The 23,375-nt window shown below is 41.4% G+C and overlaps 1 protein-coding gene across 5 annotated transcripts in view; it reads right to left on the bottom strand.

Moving 5' to 3' along the window:
• Positions 1-23,375, bottom strand: part of LOC148019801 (uncharacterized) — a 113,437-nt gene that overhangs the window by 69,687 nt on the left and 20,375 nt on the right. For all 5 annotated transcript variants that reach the window (XM_087699974.1, XM_087699978.1, XM_087699975.1 and 2 more), the window contains one exon: positions 13,135-13,211. In XM_087699974.1, the coding sequence (XP_087556100.1) occupies positions 13,135-13,211 (77 nt within the window). The remainder of the gene's footprint in view (positions 1-13,134; positions 13,212-23,375) is intronic.

Here is a 23,375-nt window from a genome sequence, read left to right as displayed (position 1 = left end):
GCCATGATAAATGTCACTCTTCTAAAAGGCACAAGAGCAATAACCAAAGCTGGATTAACCTAGAAATCTGCAAATTTCCAGAAATTACAGCAAACACCAAGCTGTAATTAACAAAACTGTGTCACACTTGATCGCTACTATCCAATGTGCTGAATTTCCACAGATTTCAGCAAATAGGACACTATCCAATGCACGAACAATACTCAGCAGCACAAAAAATGCAAAAGCCCAAAAATTAAACTATCCAATGTGCAAAATTTCAGTCAATTTCAGACTAAATCTTCAATATATGTGCCAATATCTACCAGTCATGCAAAAGCCCCAAATTTTCTGACCCAAGTTCCAAGAAATTTTTGTGATTTGTCCCCAAAAGCACTTTCTAGAGCAGAAATGCACAATTCTTACAAAAGCCCCTTGCTGTAGCTCTGATTTCTTGAATAAAATGATAAAATATACATTTCACATCCAAGACAAGCCAAAGATGAGCTGAGTGGATGCTAGAATTGCTCAGACTGGTGGCGGCGACCTAGAGGAGCAGCAGAAGCTGGCATTGGAGCTAGTGGCGGAGTTGGTGGCACAGGAGCTGCAGAGGCGGAGCAGGCACAGGACTAAGCTGGCAGCCACTACAGGACAATGGCCACAGGGGAGGCGGCACTTCTGGCTGTTGACGGGGCAGGCTGCAAGCGGCACAACCTGCAGGGCAGGGTGGCTGGGCGGTGGATGGAGCTATCAGTGCTAGCGGAGCAGTTAGGCAGCGCTGCCTGTAGGCAACAGGTTTGGGGGTGGCCAAAACTAGACAAGCGGCTAGTGCTGCTTAATGAGCTGTGGGTGGCTGCTGCTACAGCTGGCGTGGGAACTGCCTGATCGAACCTCGAGTGGGGCTGACAAGGAGCTTGGCGAACCTTCAGCTCTAATACCACATGTTGAAGATGGAAAATGGCAGCTATCAGCTCAACACACTGTGTAGACAATAGAGAGAGTGAGAGCATAGACATAGCTCGAGACGCAATTCATTCACTAGCGTGTAAGGCAAGTACAAAGTACGACCATTAGACCTTAGGGTTGTGTAAGTGCCTTAAGGTGTGTTCACAACCGAAAGTGTGGTAAGTGACCGATCTGTGTAACATAAACACACAAATAGAGAATGATGTAACTCAAGGAAAAAACCTCACTTATGGAGACTAAAACTGCCCTAGTCTCCTACTACGGATCACCAACACTCAAAAATACTTGCTGAGCTTGATCCTTTCAAATGCAACCTTATATTGAATGATGTTAGTAAATTTATGTCCATAAAAAGATTGACCAATACTGACAAGAGGTTTGTTGGAAGCAATGCGCCAAGGCGCATCATCGTTTTTTTTACTGGTGGAGATGCGATTTCAGCAAAGTTGTACACATTCTTCCTATAATAGGAACATAGATCCAAGAAACTGTGGATCTCGTGTACATTCTTCAAAGGTGGCGCATTGCCTCAACCTTTGCAAGATCCATATGAATGCCATCAGTAACAAAATGTGCCTCAATAAGTGAATCTCATGCAAGAAAAGCTTGGCTTTTTTGTCATCTATAACTAGCCCATGCTAACATAACTCATTTAAAACAATATCCAAATGCTTCCTATACTCTACCTCATTCTTTGAATCAACAATCATGTCATCAAAGAAAGTTCACACAAATCCCCTATGTAGCTTGAAGATGCGATTCATCATCTAATCAAATGTGGCAAGAGCATTCATAAGTCCAAAATCCATGACAAGAAACTCATATAACCTAAAAGATGTCCTAAAAGTTGTCTTAGGAACATCATATCGTCTAATGCGAATCTAATGATATCAACTTTTTAAATCAATACAGTTGAATATGGCTACTCCCTGCAATCTATCCACAACATCATCGATCCAAGGGATCAAAAATTGATTCTTTATCATGATTTTATTCAAAGCACAATAGCCAATGCATGTAAGTCATGATCCATCCTTTTTCTGAACCAAAAGCACTAGAGAACAAAAGGAAGATGAGCTCGGCTGAATCAGCCCTTTTTATAACAACTCGTTCACTTGACTCATTTATCTCCTCTTGTTGGGCTGCACTTACCCTGTAGGGTGGCTTATTAGGACGGTTACTTCCAAGGATAAGATCCATGCCATCATCTTCCAACCTTTTAGGCAATAACTGCCTCAAAAGTGACTAATAAAAGCAGCTAGCATATATTTTCAGAAATGACATGTGATCATTTTCTAACTTAAGACACGTCGATACAACAAGGATAGATTCCTCTTTCAATTTTACATCCAAAGTTTGGGCCTTGCCCTTATGCTAAATAGTTATCACTTTAGCATGCGAATCAATCAGTGCATGCACATAATGACACCAAGGTATACCAAGCAAGATATCACAACTCTCAAGCAGTACATTGAAAAACTCTTCGCTATCCACATATCCCTAAATGTGCAAGTAAACCTTCCCAAATGAGCGGTGTGGCAGGCTCTACATAGCCCTTGCATCCCATACCAACTATCATGTGTCCCATCTCATCCTCTCTTATGCCTAGATGGGTTGCCATGTCCATGGAGAAAAAGTTGGCTCGTGCCCCATTATCAAAGAAGATTAATGCATGCTGATCTCTAATTTTATCTGATGCTCTGCATAACTCAGTAGCATCATCATTACACTGGTCACTAACAACATCAAGCACCAAACCAACAGACGTTTTGGGTTTCTTTTCCTTGGAATCTCCTTCGTTTCTAAGTTTCCAGCTTGTTGCCTATTGGAAAAATCCTTAGCCATGTGACCTTGTTCACAAACAAAGCATTTATTTGCAGCCCTTAATTTCCCACATTGTGTAATTGTTTTTCAAACCCTTGTTATTTTGGCCTCTTTTCAGCCTGATTTTCATATCTGCCTATTTTCTCAACCCTTAAAAATTTCTTATTTGGTTTTTCATCCATGTAACCCAAATCTTTCCCACATAGCAATGCATCAGCTCTACTAGCTGCTGCTATGAGTCGATACATGCTAGATACCGTGGATTTGATACAAAACTAAGAGATTCATTTAGGCCGGCCCATATACATATACTTTTCCACTCTCAAAAAGAGGAACTGGACAATAAGAAGTCACTAGCAGTAAGGCATCCCAAAACTTCTTGTATTGCTCTAGATTTTTGAATTGCATTGCATCAAGCTTATTCCAAGCTGTCATAATGTCCACTTCAAATGTACTAGACAACCAATTTAAAGCAAACATTTGCTTAAATTGTATCCATGTTGATAGTGCTCTACCTTACATCAAGAGCGTGGATCACTATTGCAATGCATTATCCTTCAAGAAAGTAGCTACCTTTTAAAACTTTGAGAATTTAATGAAATTGCCTTCCTAAGATAGTCAGGTACAATCTGTCCGATTTGTCCAGTCCATGGACTTAGTATGATACCAAACATACACAAAAAAATATCGGATAAAATCCGATGTTTCGTACAATCATTAAAAAATGCATAGAAAATTAAGGGATAGTATAGTAAATATTACTTATTTGAACATGAGAGTCTTAATTTTAATCTTTAAAAATCACAAATACACATGAGAGTTCAGTTTCAAGTTTCAACAATACTTCATGAACATAACAAGTGGTTGAGACAAAATGTATACTCCAATTTCATTTATAAGTTTGAAGACATGTACAATAGGTCAAAAAAAGAGTCTTGGGCAAGTCACGAGTGACAACTATCATATGCAAAACTCGTATTCAAAAAAGCAAGAGATACAAATGTCTAAATTGAAAAAGTATCTAGATAGTAAAGACTGTCAAGGGTACTACTCAGATGAATCCTCAAATCCGTCACTCAAATGAGACTCATGGTCATCACTAGTAGATGAGTCTGATGTGTGTGGAACAAAATCCCCATCACTAGGGAGATTGCCATGCTTATCATACTTAGGCTCTCAAACAAGGGTATCCTTTGAAACTCGAGCAATCGGAGTAAAAGAGCTGCCAGAAACATGCCTCACATAGGTTCTAACTGCTACTTGTGTGCACTACCAACTGCAATGCCTCAAGGAGTGACCCACCTTCCCCTACAAGTATGTGATATTCGATGGTCAGTCTCCTCCAACTCCATGTAGAGCTCTTTGAGGATGGCATCTTGCTCTTCATCTCTCTTACTATTCACACTTTTAAGTGTGGTCCTTGTTAACGTGAACTCAGCTATATTCACCTAAAAATTTAAACTTAAGATATATATAAATAAGATAACTTAAAATTTTACATTTATGAATTTAAATTTTAGAATAAGTATGGACTCAAGTTCAAAATTACATGCCGTGCCATCAACATCTTATGCATGTCCCTAAGCATACACAAGTTAGAACGACAATAGATAAGTCATTTTAATTGCCTAGTGCTCAGTTTGTTTCAAATCTTGGTGTGTATAAGAGAATAGGCTGACCAATTTTTCTCACACACCTGATTAACGATCCTATTTAAGTTAATAAAATGACTTCAACTCATTAAAATTGAAAATTTATAAGAAAAGTATATACTAGAACCTTTACTAGAAACAAATGATAAGATTTAAATTTTAATTACATAAGCCAACACTCTTAAAGCCACCTTCTGCGCGTTTAGTAACTAATATCCAAACGACTCCCAAAAAAATAGTGGCTTGACCAAAGAGGCACTTTTCCAACACATGGTGCTAGCAAAGGCTGTTCTCCTTTGGTCTCCATAGTTGATTAGCTCCTAGAGAAATCGACCATGCACATCCTCATGCAAAGCCTTTATGAGATAAGCATCACTATCTGAGGCTAGTTCCTAGTCCATGAAGAGAGAGAGGCTCTTGTAAGCCAAATGCAAGAGAGCTGCTAGACCATGGATAGGCTTATGAGGACGTGAAATTTTGAGATGCTTCAATCTTGCTGATAACATTTGATTAAGTAATAAATCAAATATACAAGGCTGTTTAAGCACATGTGATGCACGTGGCAAATATTCCATAGTAACAAGCCAAGGATCTTGAGGATGCAATGGATGTTAAAGGAAAAAGTTATGATAAGTTATGCCGATTGGGTTTTGTTGGTCACTTGGTATCAGATTGGACCCTAGGGTAGTAGTTTGACCAATAACTGTCAATGGTGACACTAGAGACTAGCAATAATTATTTAATTAATGTCAGTCTAAGGGTCAACAGAAGTTGGGGATCACTCCAAGTTGCAAATGGCCTAGCCAATTTAATTATGGATAGGCATATTTAATTTTGGACAGGGTCAAAAAAACTGAAATTAATTTTCAAGATTATTTAATTTTGAAAATTAATTAAACTTGGGTTTAGAAGACTGCCACTTAGCAAAAATGCCCATGCAAACTGAGAAAAAGTTTTTGGGAGCTAGGTCTCAACCATTCAATCATATTACAACTTGGGAGGGGAAGGGAGAGAGCTGTTGGTCTATTTTCTAATCAAAGAACAGCAATTTGTTGTAGAAGACAACCATCTAGGGGCCTTAATAGGCAAGGGACAGCAAGGAGTCGCCTTCCAGGGACAGGCAACAGCATTGTTCATCAAGTGACAGCATTTTGGAGGTGTCTGGCAACATGTCTAAGGTGACTGCGTTAAGTGTTGTCTAGTACAAGCGGCAATCAAATTTCAAGCTTTTCTCACGAAGAAAATCGGATTTCTCTCTCATATTGCCTTTCTCTCACCTTCTCCAACCCATTCTCAAGGGATCTCAGTTTTTCTCAGTCATTTTGAGCAGATCTCAGTCAAATTTGGTGAATAATAAAAAGATCTCTGCTGTAAACCCTAAATTTTTGCGAAAATTAGAGTTTAACAACCACCTCGGGACCCATGCCAATTGGTGAAGCCATTGCATTGAATTCAGCACTTGAAATTTCTGTAATTGTAAGGGAATTTGGATGCCAAAACATTCATTGTAATTTGGGATAACACTTGGCGAGTTGGCGGTTCCATTTATGCAAGTTCTCGGTGAAACATCAAAGGGCAATTGGCCCAAATAGATTGCTGATTGTTGCTAAAGTAAAGAGACTTTTTCGAATAGCAAAGGAGATTGTGAATCTCAACTTGTACTCATTCCATTAGCAATCAAGTTAAAGAAATACCGAAAGGGACACTAGTTTTAGGCCCAACAGAGTGTCTAATGTCCTAGATTATTAAGGTAATTTGTGCATTTCAAGTTATATTCATTTGTTGATTGCTATAGTTAACTGTTGTAACAAACCTTTCGTATATCAATTGTTACCAAGACATATTGACTCAATGATTTCAATTTAATTTGATACTCAAGTACTTTGAAAGGGCATTTGTATTATTTAAGTGTTTCAAAATATGATTAAATATTCATCTTTATATCTAAGGGTGGCCAATGGCCAGAACGTCTTATAATTATACTTGGGTCGTCATTGACGAGATGCCCAAGAGAAATTAAAAGTTTAGTCGCGTGGTCAAATTGACCAGAAAGCTCAGATGACTAAGACTTTTACACTCAGATAGTCACATTGACTAGAAGCCTATATAATAAGTAGTTTTAAAAAGTGAAACCAAATGCTCATGATCGAAGAAACAAACCATGAACCAATAAACCTATATAATGAAGCTCTCCAAAAGCTAAATTTGGCAACTCCTAAAATTTAGGAGATTACTATTTTTAGAAGTTGCTCAAATGGAAATTATGTTCGCGTCAAAGGCTCCTGAATTTTGCAAGAAACAATTTTGTTTTCAACAACTATCTCAAATTCTTAACCATTTGAGAGGTTTTTAGAGTAGAAGATTTGGAAGCTTCTTTCTCTAAAAAAGTGACATGTGGTATCTAGAAGGGGATATGTGTCATTTTGAAGAGACAAGTGTCCCTACACTTGTCATTTTCAACAAACACTTATCATTTGTAACCTCTACTTTTCACTTTTGAGCACCCATGTCCTACACCTATATATTGGAGGTCTCTCTCTTCATTATTGGCAATTGTTTAGAAAGGGTCTGCAAGGTCAATGCAAGCACATTGAGTGGTTGTTGCGAGATGGCAGAGATTACTAACAAAGAAGCCAGTGGACATAAGACCGAACTTGATACACAACCAATCGGGCCAACCACAAGAGAGACTGTGTCAGAAGGGCGGTACAAGATCCCCACTAAGGACGAAAAGTTCTACTATAGACAAAATAGAAGGAGAACTCGTAAAAATGCCACTCCCACAAGTACCAAGTGATGGACAAAGATGCAAAGGCTGATTGCAACAAATGGTTTGGATGACATGAAAGCCCTCATAAGAGTTGAGATTGCAACAATGTGTATGCCAATGTTTGACGAGGTGACAAGTGACATGAATGCAATGCATAAAAAATGGAGAAAGGAATAAAGTGTGGTCTCTTGATTGAGTTTTTCAAGCTTGAAATGAAGTCCAGTACATCACTTGCCACACATCTAGATTACATGGAAGGACTTCTAACCCAACTTACAAGAATCAACATTAAAATGGAAGAAGATGTTTGCATCGGTGTTCTACTTAAGAGTTCCTCCTAAATATAATAACGTATCAACAACTTTAATCAACATGCCAAACCCTGAACTTGTTGATATCCAAGCATCAATATTAGAGGAGAAAAAGAAGCTAAAAACTAAGGAAGAACCAAGCACCTCTAGAGATGAACATGCATTATATGTTGGCAACAAGTACAAAGGCAAGAAGAATCAGCACTTCTGTGACTTCTGCAAAAGGATCGCACACACCGAGAAGTTCTGCCACGCTAGAAAGAGATCCCAAAAGGCCTACCTAGTTGCAGTCAAAGAATGGAATGCTAAAATGGATGCAAACATGAAAGCATGCCTGAGGGTGTGTGGCAACATGCAGCAAAAAGACATGAATGACATAGATACAAAGCAAAAAGATGTGTATGGAAAATTGTAGGAGACATTCAAGGAAGAACTGAGTGATGTTGTAGAAGCAAATAGGAAATCCTGTTCTAACGACTAGGATGATACAAAATATAAAGAAAACAAGGCTGACTTGCAAATGGATATGATAGATAACTTGAACAAGGTAAGGGACGCTTGGAAAGCAGATATGGATGCATTGAATTCTGACACAAATGCATGCGTAGTAGCCAAGGACATGGAGATAGCTGAACTCAAAAGGCAGTTAGAGCCATATAAGAATGAATTAGTGATATACAAGTCAATGATGGATACACAAACAGCAATTCCAGATGCACCAAAATTAAAGAAAGAGATGGAAAGTTTAAAAAACGGCATGCATACATGGGTGAATGTGGTAGAGGAAGCTCAAAAGAAAGTAAAAAATGTTCAGCAAACAGTGAACGAAAATGCACAATGGATTGAGGTAGTCAGAAGAAGCAAAGGGGTGCCTCAGAACAAAGTAGAAATGATGAACGCAACACTAGAGGAGGAAGCAAAGAGGAAACTCCGTGCATTGCGTGTGCGAGTGGTGGGGTGGGCTAAAAAAGGAAACCCCCAAGAGGACGCTAAAACACTTTGTGCTAAGATGGGTGCAAACAAGATATGCATTATGGATGCTTGGAGGATAAGTGATCCAAATGACCAAAGAGGTCGGATCCTCATGCTGAAATTTGGGGACATGGATAGCAAAAGGGCCTTCTTATCAAAAAGAAAGGCTTTGAAAGGTGAAAAGATTTACCTCGATGAGGATCTTACACCCGCACAGTTAGAGCACAAAAGGGCTTGCATACCAAAAGTGTTGGAGGCACGTAAAGAAGGCAAGTATGCTATGTATAGAGATGGCAGAGTAATCATAGTAGAACAGAGGTCACAATGACGATACAAGGCCTATGAGACATTAAAGATGTCCCTTTGGAATTGTAATGGTTCAATGAGACTCGATGCATGTTATTTTGAGGACACTTTTCATGGGATAGATATGCCTATGTATACATAGACACATCAATGTACAAATTCTAGATTACCGGATGTTGTGGGATACAAATGGGAGAGCGTATACAGACCTCAACCCCGTAGACCAAGAGGAACAAGGGGGTTAGGAGGGGTGGCTATTGTTTATCGTGAGAGCCTCCAAGACATGATTCATGTGGTGTCACGAGATGTGCACGCTAGATACATGTGGGTAAGGCTAAGGATAGGGCACCAGAGGGATCTATATGTTGCGGTATGCTACTTCCCACCTGCCTTTTCAACATTTGCTATTGGGGAGGGATCACCATTTGAAGTACTACATGAAGATATTATGAGATATGCAAGTATGGGGTGGTATGGGAGCCAGCTTGGCTAGGGTATTGATACCAATTTTGTTATATGCTAATGATATGGTGCTTATCTCAAATTCACCAGAGGGACTACAACAACATCTGGATGCATTGCATGTGTTCTGTGAAGATAAAGGTCTCAAGGTTAATCTTGGAAAGACTAAAACCATGGTCTTTAACACCTCAGCAGCTTGGGTGACACGCTCAGAGCACCACTTTATGTATGACGGTCAGCCTGTGGAAATGGTTAGACAATATGTATACCTCAAGGTCACTTTCAAGGGGCCACAGTTTTCATGGAAGGAGACTTCAGAGGCTAGGCTTGCACCGGCATATGCAGCTTTGGGTACTCTAGAGCGGCAATGTGCACACACAGTTTCAAGAGCATTATACCTAGAGCCTTTTCAAAAGTGGGGCATTGATTTTGTGAGTCCAATCAAGCCAATTGCTCGTTAGAGCCAAATCAGTATGGTATGTATACAGATTATTGTACTAAGTGGGTTGAATCTAAAGCTTTGCAGGACAATAAGGTAGCAAGTGTGGCACGGTTTCTCTATTATAATATAATGACTTGGTTTGGTTGCCCCATAGAGTTGGTAAGTGACCGTGGTCTATGTAATGGGCTCGCCAGCATTAATTCCAGAAATTAAGCATTTTGAGATATCTGACAAGCCAATCGGTCTAGCAGCCAACCATGCAATCCTAAAATTCACCCTAGCATGTGGTCAAATACACGAAACATGCACACAGGTACACATATTTCCGCACTATGAGTTTCTAGAGCAAACTTCGCATATCTATAGTGATGCAATATGAGATGGCTTAAGCCAGCTAGACCAACATGAACCATTAGAGGATGTCACTAAATTTGTAGCAAAGGTTTTACATACAGCACCTACAGAGACCTTCCCATGTAAGATGGGCTCTACTACACCATGCAAATGCACTTCCCCTCAAAATGCTTGGTATGATGATGAGTGCACACACAAACTAGGACCCGCCTACAAAGGGATATTACACTAGGGATATGCACACACAAGCATGCACGGAATGTCATCCATCGTCTTGTGCGGAAAAAGAAGAGGGATTATCCAGCCAAACTAGAGTCTCAGATGTATCAGCTCTTTTTTAGCAAGGACAATAAGAAGGCATGGAGGAAATTTCATGGTAGGCAACCCCCAATCCAGTTGACATCACCTATGATATGGCATGAATATGCTGTGCACTGTATGATGTTTCATAACAAGAGCAAATTCCTTGTCCATCAAACTCTAGGCCAACACACAGTGTGGATTCTTTATGGAAAAAATGGTGAGGTATGCCATTTGAAGGTTAAAGAATGGGAGAGCACATGATCAAGATGGCCCTGTGGCAAAACATTTTACACATGCATGTTATGCGTTGGCCCCTATCTTGTCAAATATCTTCAATAGAGTTGTATGTGAGGGGTTTCCAGCAAGTTGGTGTGACCATACAATAGTGCCAATTTTTAAGAGTGGAGATCCATTGGTCGCTAGCAACTACCGCACTATTGTGATTGGCCATATGCCAGCAAAGATATATGCCTCTATGGTGGAGCATGAGTTGAGTTGGTGGGCTGAAACAAAGGGGATACGGTCTACAGGACAAGCTGGCTTCTATCAAGGATACAATACATTAGACCATATATTCATGCTGAGGGCCTTGATTGAGGAGGGACGATCCCAAAGGCAAAAAATCTATTGTTGTTTCGTGGATTTCCGCCAAGCTTTTGATACAGTACCACATGCAAGACTCATGCAAAGGTTGCAAACCATTGGGGTCCCAAAGGATATGCAGTGATGTATTTATACATTGTATGAGATAGTAACAGGTAGAGTACAAGTGCCTGGAGGCACAACAGCCTCAATGTCTAGCACGATTGGTGTAAAGCAAGGCCGTCCGCTCTCTCCTTTGCTATTTGGATTGTACATTGACGAGATTTCAGATTACATACAAAGATGGGGTGGTATGGGAGCCAACTTGGCTGTGGTATTGATACCAATTTTGTTATATGCAAATGATATTGTGCTCATCTCAAATTCACCTGAGGCGCTATAACAACATCTAGATACATTGCACGTGTTTTGTGAAGAGAACGGCCTCAAGGTTAATCTTGGAAAGACTAAACTTATGGTCTTTAACACCTCAGCAGCTTGGGTGGCACGCTCATAGCATCACTTTATGTATGATGGTCAATCTGTGGAAATGATTAGACAATATGTATACCTTGGGGTCACTTTCAAAGGGCCACAATTTTCATGGAAGGAGACTTCAGCAGCTAGGCTTGCACAGGCATATGTAGCTTTGGGTACTCTAGAGCGACAATATGCACACAAACAGTTTCAGGGGCCCCATACCAAATTGTGGCTCTTTGACACTTTAGTTATCCCCACACTACTCTATGGAGCAGCCATTTGGGGCCCGAGCCATTATCATACTAGACAGGCACCTCTCATGGACTGTAACGGACCGGGAACATATGGAGAGACCCTTGGTCATGATGATAGCACATATGATAAGGGCAAAAGCCTCAGTACCACAAGAGATCATCCAAGTAAAGTTGGGTGCAACACCCATGGTAGCGGAGGCACTATTCCAAGCAACCACCTTCCTCTAGAGGATATGGCAACTCCCTAAAGACCGATACCCTAGGCTAGCTTTGGAGTCTTCAAGACAACTTGCAATAGAGGGAGATAGACAATGTTGGTATGCACATATGAGCACGTGTTGCATGGCACGAATATAGACAGATTGCCACTGTTCGATTACAACCTTGATTGTCCCACATTGAGTCTCAGTCGTTCAGAGTTGAATAGAGTGATCAGAGCAGACATCACTAAAGTGGAAACAGAGAGGACTTGGTCCAAGCCCCCTTTTCCATTAGGCACGAAGATGGCACAATACCAATGTCACTTCTTGCAGCTTTCCCATGATGGTTTCATAGTGAGGCCAAGATATATGGATGCTCAACTTTCTCACGGGCTTCGAGTTGCTATTGGACAGATCTGCACCTCATCACATCAGCTAATGAGAGGATGTGCCACCTTTGTGCATAGGAGTCAAAGACGCTACATTTGTAGATGCACTATATAGCTACATTTGTAGATGCACTATATACTATGATATCCGAGGCCACTATCATTGCCTCTTTAAGGAGGGCTTTGGACCATTGAGACAAGTGATGGACTGTGAGGACCAAAGATGTCTGGGCCTCTTCTTATTGGAGCTCCGATGGCATGCAGAGCAGCATTGTTACAAGATTGGAGGCAACCCTAGCCACATCCACCCCTCCAGAGAGCAATTACAGACTTTTTCAGTATAGCTGACCCCCCAGCCGTTGCCACCTTAGACACTACATCTCCTACTGACAGGCATCATCGAGGGACGTCATCAAGTGGCATCACAGTAGACAAAGCTACAGCGTTATGCAAAGCACGACACCCTGGGATACCTACTCGGCAACATAGGCATGCTCATATGCGACACATTCGCATCACGATTGCTCGTTACATACAAAGATTACCACGATGACTCAATCTTGAGAGGTAGCTTGCAAAGTCTTGGTGGATTCCATACACTGAGAGGGAGATACTCTATACTCTTTTCAGCCTTTCAGTTTCCATTTCAATTTATCAGGTAGACCTAGACATAATTTTGTTTTCTTCTCTGATGAGAGATGATGATACCACTTGTATTAGTTATGGTCTCATAGGCCATTCTAGCCTTCTAGAGACATTAATAGATCTCTCTCTCTCTCTCTCTCTCTCTCTCTCTCTCTCCAAAAAAAAAAAAGCTACAAATACAACAGCCAACTCCAACTTGAAATTACAAATTCATCAATCTAATGCAACTTTGGACACAAGTACCTAAAGAATCTGGATAAAGAATCCTGTACAAAAAAGTTTCCAAGCCTGAGCTTCGAGGTGGCCCCATTTTCAAGTACCTACAATAACAACAGAAGATGCTGAAGTTGAATCTAGTGCCACTAAGAATATTTTAGTATTTTAAAACCTTAGGAAGGAAAATCCTCACGCTCAAATCAATGTCTAGCAACAACCTAAACTACCAGCAAGCCCCAAACCCTTCCATAAGCATTTTGCATCAGTTGTAATATTATTCACAGCTATGTTATCAAATAATTTCAATGATTATAAAAGCCTTATCTGCTAGATTTTAGGAATTGATAATTCTGAGAATGAAAGTCAACTCAGAATTCATGCTCATGCATTGACTTCATGAGAAGACAAGTTGGGGAATGCAAACATCCCTCCATTTGAATACAAATTGATGGAAAGTTTTCAGAGAGAGTCAATGTGTGAAAACATATAGCCTAAAAGATGAGGTCATGTGGGACTCCACCGGTTTAATCACCCCTTAAGTCTCATATTTCAATATCGAAAGTGGACATAGCCTCACACTTTCCAGTTCAGCCTTCTGTATCCATTTTCAACCTTGGACTATGAGACTGGAAGACTATAAGGATGTGAAGATTGAGTCAAATGGTCTAACTTGAGAGGCTATGACCGACATGCAATCTCTCTATTCTTTAAGAATTGAGTCTCAGATCAGCAGTGAGCTACTCTTATGCCACTGATTGTAAGTAATTGGCCATTTTAGCACTAGAAAATATTTCAGAAGTTTAAGGATATATAATAGGCAAATGCCTCATACTTGTCTCAAGTCCAATTGCAGACACCCTTAGCATTGAAACCCCTGTTTTCAGCCTCAATTCTCTATCCTTGGCTTAATATAATTTCCAAATTTGTAAGGATGCCTTGAAAGTATCCTACCATGTATTATCAGTATGGGCATATTGCAATTCTAAGAATGCACACAAATAATGCAAATTCTGTCGAGGGCCAACTGATTATACTTCGCATTACTTGTGTTGGCTTTGTTCACTTGGCAAGCAACCTATCTTGACCTACTTGGAACTCCTACCATGACCTTGGTGGTGTCTCCCTGCTACCCATCCTTAGATCTTCAGAAGTATTTTTCTTGTACGAATTTCATTATTTGTGCTTTTTGTTTGGCCTGTGTTCACATTAAGAGAGGGTACTCTTGCCACTTATTGATTCAATAATTCAATTGTATAAGGCATTTGCTTTTTTATCAAAGAGATTAGTGTGCTTTCCTTTGCTTATGCCCTCTTGTCCAAGGTAACATACAATGTATAATTTATTATCCTCATTTCACTTTGTTTATGATCCTATAAATGCACATGTGATTGACAGATCCTCTGTTCTAATGTTTCTCACATGAAATTGTGGTTGAGTGTGATGGTACTTCCAAGTGCTTTCCACATAGGATGTTGTATTGCTCTAGCCTTCACAGGCATCTACCATTTCATCACCATACAGCCAAATGGCCATCTTGCAGGTTAGATGAAGAGGTAGTATGGTGTGACTTGGCATCACTTCTAAAGGGGACAAAGATACAAATGACATTTTGTTGCTAGAGTTTGGCAGCAATGGTGGCCCTTGTAGGGTAAGTGCAAGACCACATGGCAATCCCTATCTTCTTTCAGTCCAGAACTACCAGTACATAACTGCCCCATCTAATGTCACATTCCTACCATTTAAAATATTTACTCTAAATATTTCAAGATAAGGGAAAGAACAAAGCTTGAGGCTGAATATGACAATTATTCCAAAAAAGCAAGTTATAGGCATATATACAACCCAAGTCCCTTAGGGCTAAGTTCGATTACAATCACCTGAGAGCAAGGAGAAGTATTTCTCACTCTCACAAGGTCATGCAAAAGGTGCACACCTGCATCATTTATGCAACAAATAGTTGATTTATTCAAAGTTTGTGAATAGGCAAAGAGAGAAAATGAACCTTTCCTCATGGTTTTCAAAAATACATTGGCATGGCTTTTGTCATAATTCTAAAGTGGAAGAACACCTTCAATAAGACATGCTAAATTGAATTTGCATCTCTATGGACCTTAAAAAAGGTAGTGAGAGAGGAAGGAAATTGAGAGTTTTGATGATGGAGTGGAGGATGATGGTGAATATGGTTGTGAGCGTGAGCAGCTTCAAGACTATCTTCAATTGTCGTACAATAGATTACAAGAAGGAAACTTCTTAATGTGTGTGTGTGTGTGTGTGTGTGTGTGTGTGAGAGAGAGAGAGAGAGGAAGGAAGATATATTAGCATCCAATGAGGCCGAAACGGCTTGTGAGACAAAACTGTGGTATAATGATAATAGTCCCCACATTGATGTCAAAAGATGACGTACTAGCGAGACACTAGGGTTTCCGGGTGGAGAAGAGAAGAGAAGAGAGAAGAAACTCTAATGAATGGAATGATGAAGTTCTGAATCATGGAGTGAATGTGATACAAGGGAACAAGGGTGTCGTAGCACAAGGAAGATGATGAAGACAACCACGAACCATGAACCGCAATGTCCTCCTGAAGGGGTGTGAGGGTAGTGGAGAGACTGGAGAGAAGAGGTGACGGATTGAATGAATCAGCCGTAAGGAATGAATGAGAGAGTGGCCTATAAATAGGCACAGTCAATCTAGGGTAGCGCCCCTTTTTGGGGTTGCAAACCCTAAACGCAAAACGCAAGAGCGCAAACTATGGGTGAAGGGTGAAGGGTTTCTCAACACCCCCTCTCAGGCCCAAAAAGGGGAACAAGAGGAGAGAGATGGAGATGCAATGCTACATGTTGAAGAATGGTCATGCAACAAGTGCCACTTGGACAGTGTCCCTTGTGGGAAAATTGTTCACTTGCCCAAGCGCCCTAGTACAAAGATGATGAAAACATGCAATGCATAGGAGGAATGTCGGACTTTGTGTAGTGCCGAGAACTATAAGGATATGCCCATACTCAATCTTGGGAGTTGACTCCATTCTGACTAAGGGACGAAGAAGATCCACCCTGTAATCTGAGAATACCACTTGAAAGGAGATCTTTGAAGAGAGATAGGAGACTGGATGAGCTCTAGAACCCGAAACTCAACCTCGGGAGAGAAGGTACTAGCTCTGTGACTCCATGTTGGAAGGAATATAAAGGCCTAGCCACCAAGTCGCTGCTAAAGACCCAAGGGCCCTAATCTAAGTAGATCCTCTAGATCCTAGGTATGAGTAGAGGAAATGACTGCTCAAATGAGAGCCACTCCTTGAAAGTGAAAGGTGGGGGGGGGGGGGGGGGAGGGAGGGGGTGTGTGTGAAGAAATTCATGGCACATAGGGACCCCTCTCTAAATCGAAAGGAGTAGAAATAGGAGCCCCCTCTAAAGTCGAAGAAGAACAGAAAGCTCCCTCTAAGGGCGAAGTAAGAAAATCCCCCTCTGAATCCCAGTCTGAGAGAAAAAGAAAAGCCAACCACTCATGGCTCACGGACTATGAAGCATCTGATGACCAAGGAAGTGCCGCTGGTCGTGCCAAAGACGGTATCTGGGACTCGAAAGAAGAAGCCGGAAAGCACCCAAAAGTGGCCTCTCAAACCTGAGTGGAAGAGGGTGCGGAAGAATGAGGCTTAGGATGAGCCAAGGATGGGGAACAGTTGTGGGCTCTCAGGAGAGTGGACTGAGAAGGAGATGTGAGCCGTGGAAGCCACTGTACCTGGAAGTGGCTGGGGGAAACCTCCGCATAGTGGGGTGGTCTCCAAGAAGGCTTATCGCCTCATAAGATCTTAGAGCCTCCGTGTGCTCAAAAGGACTTAGTGTGTGTCAGTTGCGGCTTATTGCCTTGAGCATAATACTCTGATAGCCAATGTAGAGCGATATCTGTGGCCTAGAAAGGAGAGGTGGCACAAGGAGTGCCTAGTGGAAGACACACATACTCCGGAGGGGTGGGGAGCAAAGGTCGAAGTCGACAGTCTTTGGTGGGATGACCATTCATGCCACAGTAGGAACACCCAGTAGACTGGTCATCTGTTGGGGAAGAAGCCATGGGTACCAATGTGCCTTGCTGAAGAAGAAAGAGGTGGAAGAGGTCAGCCACAAACCACGAGCTGCAGAGTCCGCCTCAAGGGGTGTGAGGGCAGTGCAAGGATTGGAAGTGAACTGCCATTGGGAGGAGGATGCTACCAGCAGTAAGAGATTACAACCAGTAAAAAAACACAGAGTACAACAGTATGGTGGAGCTGTCACGTTGTAGAGAATAGCCGCCAACAGACTGGCTGAGCCGCCAAGTTGTAGAGAACAATCACCACCAATAGGGAGGAGCCGCCAGCAGTTTGGCTGAGCCATCAACTGACTAGGAGATGGAGGCAGCAGCAACAGCCCTAAACACAGATTGGAAAACAACAAACGCAAGAGGGAGCAACCGCTAGTTAGGATGTTGATCCAGTGGAAGAAAAAGAGAAGTGGATCCCAAACCCATCGCCGATCTTTACCTTCACTAGATTGGAGAATCTTTGCCACTGTTTGAGCAGATCTAGCTCTGATACCATGTCGAAAGATAGCATACCAGCGAGAACTAGCCTTCCTTCCGTGGATGGGTGGTGAATTCCTTATTACAACTTAATTACAGCAGCAAACAATTAATGCAAATCTAAAAATACAAATTTACCTACTAATCTGGGACAATGCACGCCCGATTGGCCCCAAAATTGGCGACCCTTTCACCATTTCTTTAGCTTTATTGAAGAAGAAGTTGATTTACAATGGGATTCTCTCAATCCCTTTCAATATTCCAACTCCTCTTGCTGTGATGAATCACTAGCAAGTCTTTAATCTGATTTGCCCCTTGATTCGGGCAATCAATTGGCCTTCACCCACTTTGATGGAGATGGAAAAATGCCCCAAATTCAATTATTTGCTAGTCCCTCCACTTGAATAAGCTAAAAACAGCTTCAGCCCTGTTGAATCCAAGTCTTGGAGCTTCCAATTTTTGGCACACTTCTCGAGGCTACTGCTAAACCCTAATTTTTGTTGTATATTAGGGTTTATAGCGGCGAAATTTGCAATTTCTTAATCTCCAAGGGTCCAAATGCTGAGATCTTCAGAGCAAGGTTGTGAATTGGCTAGGAGATCAGAGAGAAAGCTATAGAGAGAGAAAATTCAGAGTTTTGTTATGAAGAATGACTAAAAGTCAGTCAAATGCAGCTGTTGCCGTGCCACAAGAACTTGTAGATGCAAAGAACTGAAGAAAATCAGTCATTTGCTGCTGCTGCCCTATCTCAACAGCCTGTAGATGTTATCACCAGCTGTTGATTGGTCTTCTTCTGCCCCTAGCTGCCTCAAAAGGTCCTCCAATGGCTGCAAATCACACCAACAGCCTCTCCTCCCTCTCTCTTGCAGGCTGAATTTATAAAAATGCTTCTCTCCAACCATTAAGGGACGTTTTTCAGTCTTGCATGGGCATTTTTTACAAGTGGCAACCTTCCCAAATGGTTTTTCCAGCATTTTTCATAATTAAATATTATTTTTCAGTCTTTAAATACTGAAAATTAATCTAATGATTATTTTGGTGCCCTAAAAAATAATCTGACTCGCCAATAATTAAATTGGCTAGGCAACTTCCATTCCCGAGTGTCTATGCGCCATCTTTGACCATCAGATTGGCATTAGGTACCATTAAACGCCACTTCTCTGTGTCACCAACTAACACTTATGGCCAAATGAATGACCTAGACCAATAACTGGCACCAGATACTACCAAGTACCTGTGCGGCATAACTTATAGCAACCTTTGCCTTTCACATCCCCTAATTTCTTCGGGTCCTGGGCTCGTAAATTTACTTTAACCCCAATTGCACCTCACATCTACAATATTTACTTAATCATGTGATTAAAAATTAATCCACATGCTAAGTGAGGTCTCAAAAATACATGTCCTCATGACAACAAACCCTAAACACAAAACGCAAAAATGCAAACTGCAGGTGAAAGGTGACTCAACAATTGAAAGTGTGATGTGTTAAATCATAATCAATGATATATATTATAGAGCGGAGTGTAAAAGGATGCACAATACAACCACCATATAGGGATACACTCCAGAAAAAGGAGCGTGGTATAAAGAAATGCTCGAATACAGAATACAAGCACAATCATACAACAAGCACACAAACTGATAAAGAAACACAGTTAGGGTTAGGGTAACACAAAGACAATAATGAACACACAAGATGAAAGAAATTGAATAATGAATAAATACAATGCTCGATGCAGCAAACACACTATGCAAGGCGAATACTAAACCTTGAACTCCCCTGTCTCAAGGACTAGGGCAAAGAGTGTGAGCTAAAGAGTGTGCCGTACTCTGACGGATCTCGAAACATAGCAACAGCCTCCATAGATGTCATGCAGCAGCAAATGCAGCTCAAGAAGGCTAGATCAGTGTCTCTGAAGCCAGGCAATGCAGAAAACAGCAAAGGCAGCAGTGTATGATGACGAGGTAGCTAGGCAACAGGCTGCAACAGCAAAACACAGCCTGTCAACTGACATGGCAGCTGTCAAGTGGCTGAAAGTAGGTAAATGCAGGCAGAAGTCTACAGAGCAGCTGATGGCAACCGCAGAATCGGCAAACGCAAGGGCTGTCAGCCACATGGCAGGCTGGTGACGGCTGGTTGGGTCCAGACTCCAACGACAGCAACTGATGAAGAATCAACAGCAAACACAGGCTGTAGACAGGTCACCAGCTGATGGAGATCACTGATCAGCATGCACCAAGTGTTGGACAGCAGTAGATAGCAGCTCAAACTGTGATATCCTCCACAAACGGGTGTAGATAACAAAGTAGTACACTAGCAATCTAAAAAACAGGAATAAGGCTGAGCCGTGGGCAACCTGTCTATTTATAGATGGATGGGTCCTCCCAAATTACGATTTGGCTTATGGGATATGGACACTCTCGAGGAACACATTTCTTTTTAATGAAAGTTTGGTAATAGATCAATTAAGCATGTTTTGGAGTTGTTCTAAATGGCTAAGTACTATGTAATGCACTTTTAGCTCAACACCCCTCTCAAGCCCAAAATTGGAACCAAAAAGGAACTGTACTAGCCTATGCCCATATATTTTTCTTTTACCCCAAGGTGTCCCACCCCAAAGCAACCAAGGCATCGGACAAAGGGTGCATGTCGACTGTCCAATGGCCTATCAAGACTACAAAGGCGATGGTTATCTTGACAAGGGAGCCCAAGTAATCATCTTGGAGAGACCAAGGCATCGGATAGAGTGCTTTTCAACTGCCCAATAGCCTACCAAGACCTAGAAAGGCAGATAGAACCACATTGGACTTTTGTGTGTGTGTGTGTATGTGTGTGTGTGTGTGTGTGTGCGCGCGCGCGCGCTTTTAAAGAGCGTTTAATCTTTGAGATGATTAAGCATTAAATACAGATTTTCAATCAATGTTTATCCTATTGAGTAATTTGTGCCTCTAGAGAAGAATAAAAGGAATGGTCGTGTGAGCTACCGCGAATATGGTGGATCCAAAGTTGACCACTATTTGGACAAAAAGGGATAAATGCACACAAATGCATGTTTACAAGAACAAAATGCCAATGCATGAGGTAATGTAAAGAGCAATGTAAATCATCATACTCGTGCAAAATACTATGCAACAATACCACTTGGACGGTGCCCTCGCACGGAAATTGTTCACTTGCCCAAGCACCCTTTTACACTCATACTCATCCAGAGGATGCGAACAATGATACAATGTACAAAAAATAACTGTCTCTGAAGCAATAATTAAAGCAAAAAGGCAAAGCTAGAGGCGAACATCCTCTCTCCGTCAATCTAAAGTAGTAGGGGAGGGTGCACCTGTACCAATCGTGGGTAGAAGATACTACAAAATCAGATGGTTGACCGGTTTGATCAAGATATCTACAAAAATTGTCCAATGAAGGGACAAACTCCAGGTAGATGGTGCCTACCTCAACCTCCACTCTAGTGAAGTGGTAGTGTACACCAATGTATCCCATCTATTGACTAATGATAGGGTTACTAACTAATGCAATAGCACTTTGGTTGTTGCAGTGAAGGACAATCAGTGAAGCACCGCCAGCAAGCTCCTCAGATAAATAGCCTCTATGGTATAGTCAAAGCAGGCCCAATACTCTACCTCGGCCGGCATGGAAGCAACTATCATCTACCTACCTATGGCTTGACCAAGAAATGGGAGCCATGCCCAAAAAGAAGATATAGCCACCATGGGAACATCGGGCATCAATGAGTTTCATTTGGTCCTTCATCACTTGCCACTAGTCCAGGTGAATAGAAGAGAAGGCAACCCCTTCTTTTCAATCACTATAGATGATCAAAGTTGAGTCACACACTCTTAGATAGAGGACCTCATAGGGATTTTCTCCGAGGTGTTATTAATAGAAATGTTGCTCTTCTCTAGGGGGGAAAAAAGATAATTCACTCTCTTTGCTTCTCTTCTTTGAAAAAGACAAAAAAAATTGTGTGTTGTGTAGCAAGCTTTCCCTTTTTCCTAATTTTGAGCATCATCAACATTAAGGTCCTCTACAATCAGAATGGTTTAGGAATTTCCCCTTTTGCTACAACCTTCACCTCCTTCACCTTAGTAAATCCCTCAATGGGTTCACTAGAATCTTCTTGTCTCTTCATACCAAGCATTACTATGACTCAATCTCCTTTCTTGAACTTTGTGAAATTCCTAGGGAGATTCTATGGATTTTTTTAATGCTTGGTTTCAGAGTCTAGGTCTTTTTGAGCATTCTTGAGCTACCTTCTTTGTAAGCATATAAGGAGATTTATCTTCACTTTTCAAGATGTGGTCAATTGAGGAATCTCAAGGTCACCGTCTATGCTTCCTTCAAGCTCTAAACTTGATCCTGCTAACGTCAGTGGAGCATCAAGGACTGTAACTTCTCTTTGTTTAGTCATAAGTACTTTGAGGTTGTCCTTGCAGTAGCTATCCTCTAACTCGTCATACCTTCTACATCAACACCTTGATAGTACTTTTGTACTTCGCCTTCACTTTTGTACGAGTTGATTAGCTAGTTCAAACATTTTAATAGAAAAAAACCTAAGTTCCATAGGAGTTAACTTTGTAATCATTGCACACTATTAGGTAGTAATCCCCCCCCCCTCCAAAACATCTTTCACCATCTCCTCCCAGACTCGGATCATGAACCCACAAGCTACAAGCCCACAAACCTACTTCGCAAGTACATACAACAAGTTACACTTCAAAATCTATCATCCTTTTGCCCTTTGTCCCAATGTCTTGATCCCATTGGGGTCGTCCTCTTGGACAACTCAAAAGAAGGTACCCATCACCTTTGTGATCTTAGTAGGCTCCTAAGCAGTCCGTCACACCCTTGGTCTACTCCCTTGGTCTCTTTCGCATGGGACCTTTTGGATCCACACTAAGAGTTTGTTTCTCATTCCCTTCAATCACCCTTTTTGGGCCTAAGAGGGGATGTTAGGCTATCTAGAAATCCAGAATTAGTTTGTTTTATTAGAAAACTTACAGTCCCAAAAAGCATTATGTCATTAAACATGACATCCTAGAAATTCAGTAGGACAATTGACTCAAAAAGCTTTGTATAAGGAAATCATTCATTGCCACTTTCATCCCTCATAATTCCTTACAAGTGCCAGCTCTCCTACCATTTCTTTGTTGCCTTCATCATCATCTCTAGCCACTGTTGTGCTGTCCCCATCAGTCAGGTGCTGCCATTTGCATCCTGCACCCATGCCAACTCTCTCTGTCATCGCCACTCTTTTTCAGCTGTCACTATCACACCAAACTGCTACATTTTCATCTTTTGGCCCTGTTGCTCGTTGTTATCAATTTTGCAGCTATGTTATCAATTTTTCTGTTACTCTAGGTTGCTATGTTTTCATTCCAGCTTGCTGGCCCTAAGACCCACTCCAGCTGTAGCATTTTGGCCTCTCCAGCCTCCTCCACTGCTGTTCATCAACATTGGTGGCTGCGTTTTGCTGCTGGACTACACTAAGCCAACATATCTGCTGTATTTTGCTGCTGATCAGCATCTCTGCCTCATCAACCCTCTCCACATCATGAACTACTGTGTTTTGGATCTCCTCCTGCCTCCGCACCTTTTTCTCATAATCCAGCGATGACCACTGGTGGTTTGCTACACTCAAGATCTACTTCAGAGGATGGCACTCCCCCTCAACCTGCTCCCACAAGAAAGAAAGGCTGTTGTGC

This window comes from Lygodium microphyllum, chromosome 19, assembly GCF_053477565.2.
Source record: "Lygodium microphyllum isolate KBCC chromosome 19, Lygodium_microphyllum_v1.1.10, whole genome shotgun sequence".
NCBI classification, from domain to species: Eukaryota; Viridiplantae; Streptophyta; class Polypodiopsida; order Schizaeales; family Lygodiaceae; genus Lygodium; species Lygodium microphyllum.
This window is presented reverse-complemented; position numbering and strand designations above follow the sequence as displayed.